This window comes from Glycine max, chromosome 10 (assembly GCF_000004515.6).
Source record: "Glycine max cultivar Williams 82 chromosome 10, Glycine_max_v4.0, whole genome shotgun sequence".
Lineage (NCBI taxonomy): Eukaryota > Viridiplantae > Streptophyta > Magnoliopsida > Fabales > Fabaceae > Glycine > Glycine max.
The window spans coordinates 28,590,795-28,592,932 of NC_038246.2; the positions used below are offsets into that span (position 1 = coordinate 28,590,795).

General features: G+C 39.2%; 1 protein-coding gene across 1 annotated transcript; it reads right to left on the reverse strand.

The window, feature by feature from the left end:
* Positions 1 to 1,330: 1,330 nt before the first annotated feature.
* LOC121172965 (uncharacterized) lies at positions 1,331 to 1,912 on the reverse strand. Its single transcript, XM_041006195.1, has one exon. It carries the CDS (start codon positions 1,910 to 1,912, stop codon positions 1,331 to 1,333), a length of 582 nt encoding a protein of 193 aa, XP_040862129.1.
* Between the last annotated feature and the right edge of the window lie 226 nt (positions 1,913 to 2,138).

Consider the following 2,138-nt stretch of genomic DNA (forward strand, 5'->3'; position numbering starts at 1 on the left):
ACTTTTTAAGTCATAATTTCAGTTGGCTATAAGAGTGACTTTTTAAGTCATATTTTCGGTTGGCTATAATAGTGACTTTTCAACTCATACTTTTCGGTTGACTATTAGAGTGACTTTTCAAGTCATATTTTCGGTTGGCTGTTAGAGTGACTTTTCAAGTCATATTTTTGGGTGACTTTAGAGTGACTTTTCAAGTCATACAAGAGGGTGTAATTCTAGAAAAGGTTCCCTCAGTGCAGTGGGAATCTTATACAGTGATCTGGGCTATTTTATCCTGGGGACGTCGTGGTTGATAGTCTGCTTGCACAATTTTTTGGCAGTGCCACGAAACTTCTTAAAGAAAGCGACATTGTCCGTGACTCAGCCAGTAATTTTTTTGGTTTGCCATAAACTATTGTTACAACAAAATTACAATTGAAAAGTTTCATTTGTTAAATCTAATCCAAACTGGGCAATACGATAAAAATCGTTGTTTTGGACGATATATGTATATGTAGAAAGTCTTTATTTCTAGTATTTACTATATTAGTATTTGTGGATTTGCTTGTTCTTTTCTTTTTTCTTTCTATAGTGGAGATAGTCGCACCTAATGACAGATCACGGCCATATTATTAAAAGCTTGGGGTAAGAATGGGTTTCGATTAAAGTCTAAAAAAGCCATATGGGTGTTCTAGAAGATAGTTACCTCTTTTTGTAAAGAGTTTATGGGGTTCCACCTGTGCTTCTGGTAGACCTTGGAGCTTATTTCATTTGTGAGATATTATAGAGGACTCTGAAGCATGCCTTCATGTAATCTGGTGGCTGCTAAATTATTGTAATATCCCATCTGCGTTATTCAAAAATTAGTAATCATTGTTTTTAATTTCTTTTCGTCTTTCCATATAAAAAAATTATTTTCATCTAAGATCTTAAATAATAATTAGTGAATGACATTTACCTGCAAACAGCTTGATAGGCAGCTGGGAAAGAAATAGCTAAGAAATGGCTGATTGAGATAAGTTTTTTGATGATCCTTTATTAATTCCACTTCTTTACATGTTTATACTATTTCATTCAAATAGAATTCAATTTGTTATCACGGAGTTATCTAGCATCCTGCTCAACAACTAATTAGTGGAATTGCTATAACTGCCTGAGGATAGTGGATCCCTACAACCAGCTTGGTGATTCTTGCTTTGGCACCTCAAACGTATTCCTGAAGGTAATTGGGTTTCTTAATGACTCTCCTTGGCCTTTTAATGTTACTGCTAGCTTCTGGTATAAAGCCTGTGTTGTACCTGCTGTGTTGTTATTGCTGTCAACACCCCCTTCCCCGAAAACAACCTTGTCCTCAAGGTTGTGTCTGGAGTATATCATCCCACAATTCCCATGAAGTATCTTCTGGAGCTAAGCCATCCCATTGGACCAGGACCTTTATGATTGGGGGAGAAACTGAGTTGTCACACTTCCAATCCAAAATGGTTAATGGAGTAACAAGTGAATGATTATTGAAGTTGGCTCGGGAAAGTTCTGCTGGAGAGGGAGGTAATGGTTCCTGATGGAGCTTCAAGAGGGAAATGTGGGAAACCGGATGAATTCGAGAAGAAACCGGCAATTGCAATTTGTACGCTACTGGTTCAATCCGTTCTAGCACCTGGAAAGGCCCGTAAAAGCGTTTGGTCAATTTGGTATAGGTAGGGGCTAACGACGTTTTTCTGTAAGGGCGAAGCCGGACATATACCCAATCGCCTACAGCGAAGGAAACATCATGGTGATGCTTGTCTGCCGTAGTTTTCATGGCTTCCTGTGCTTTGCGTAAACGGTGTTGCAGGGCCACATGAATTTCAGTCCTGGTGGTTAGCAAAGAATCAACAGCATCAATAGAGGAGGTGCCCTGTAAGTATTGGACTAGTGTTGGCGGTGGTTTTCCCATAAATTGCTTAGAAAGGCGAAACTCCGATGCCGAAATGTATGGTCATGTTGTAAGTACTGCTCTAAAGTTCGGTTAAGTACTTCCGTTTGACCATTGTTTTGCGGATGGTAGGTGGTACTCATTCGAAGCTTTGTGGCGCTTAAACAGAATAGCTCGTGCCAGAAGCCACTGATAAAAATAGGATCTCTATCGGAGACCAAGCTTTGTGGAAATTCGTGGAGCTTAC

Excerpts from the sequence above, each read along its gene's own strand:
- LOC121172965 (XM_041006195.1), bottom strand. The coding sequence starts at position 1,912 with ATGGGAAAACCACCGCCAACACTAGTCCAATACTTACAGGGCACCTCC.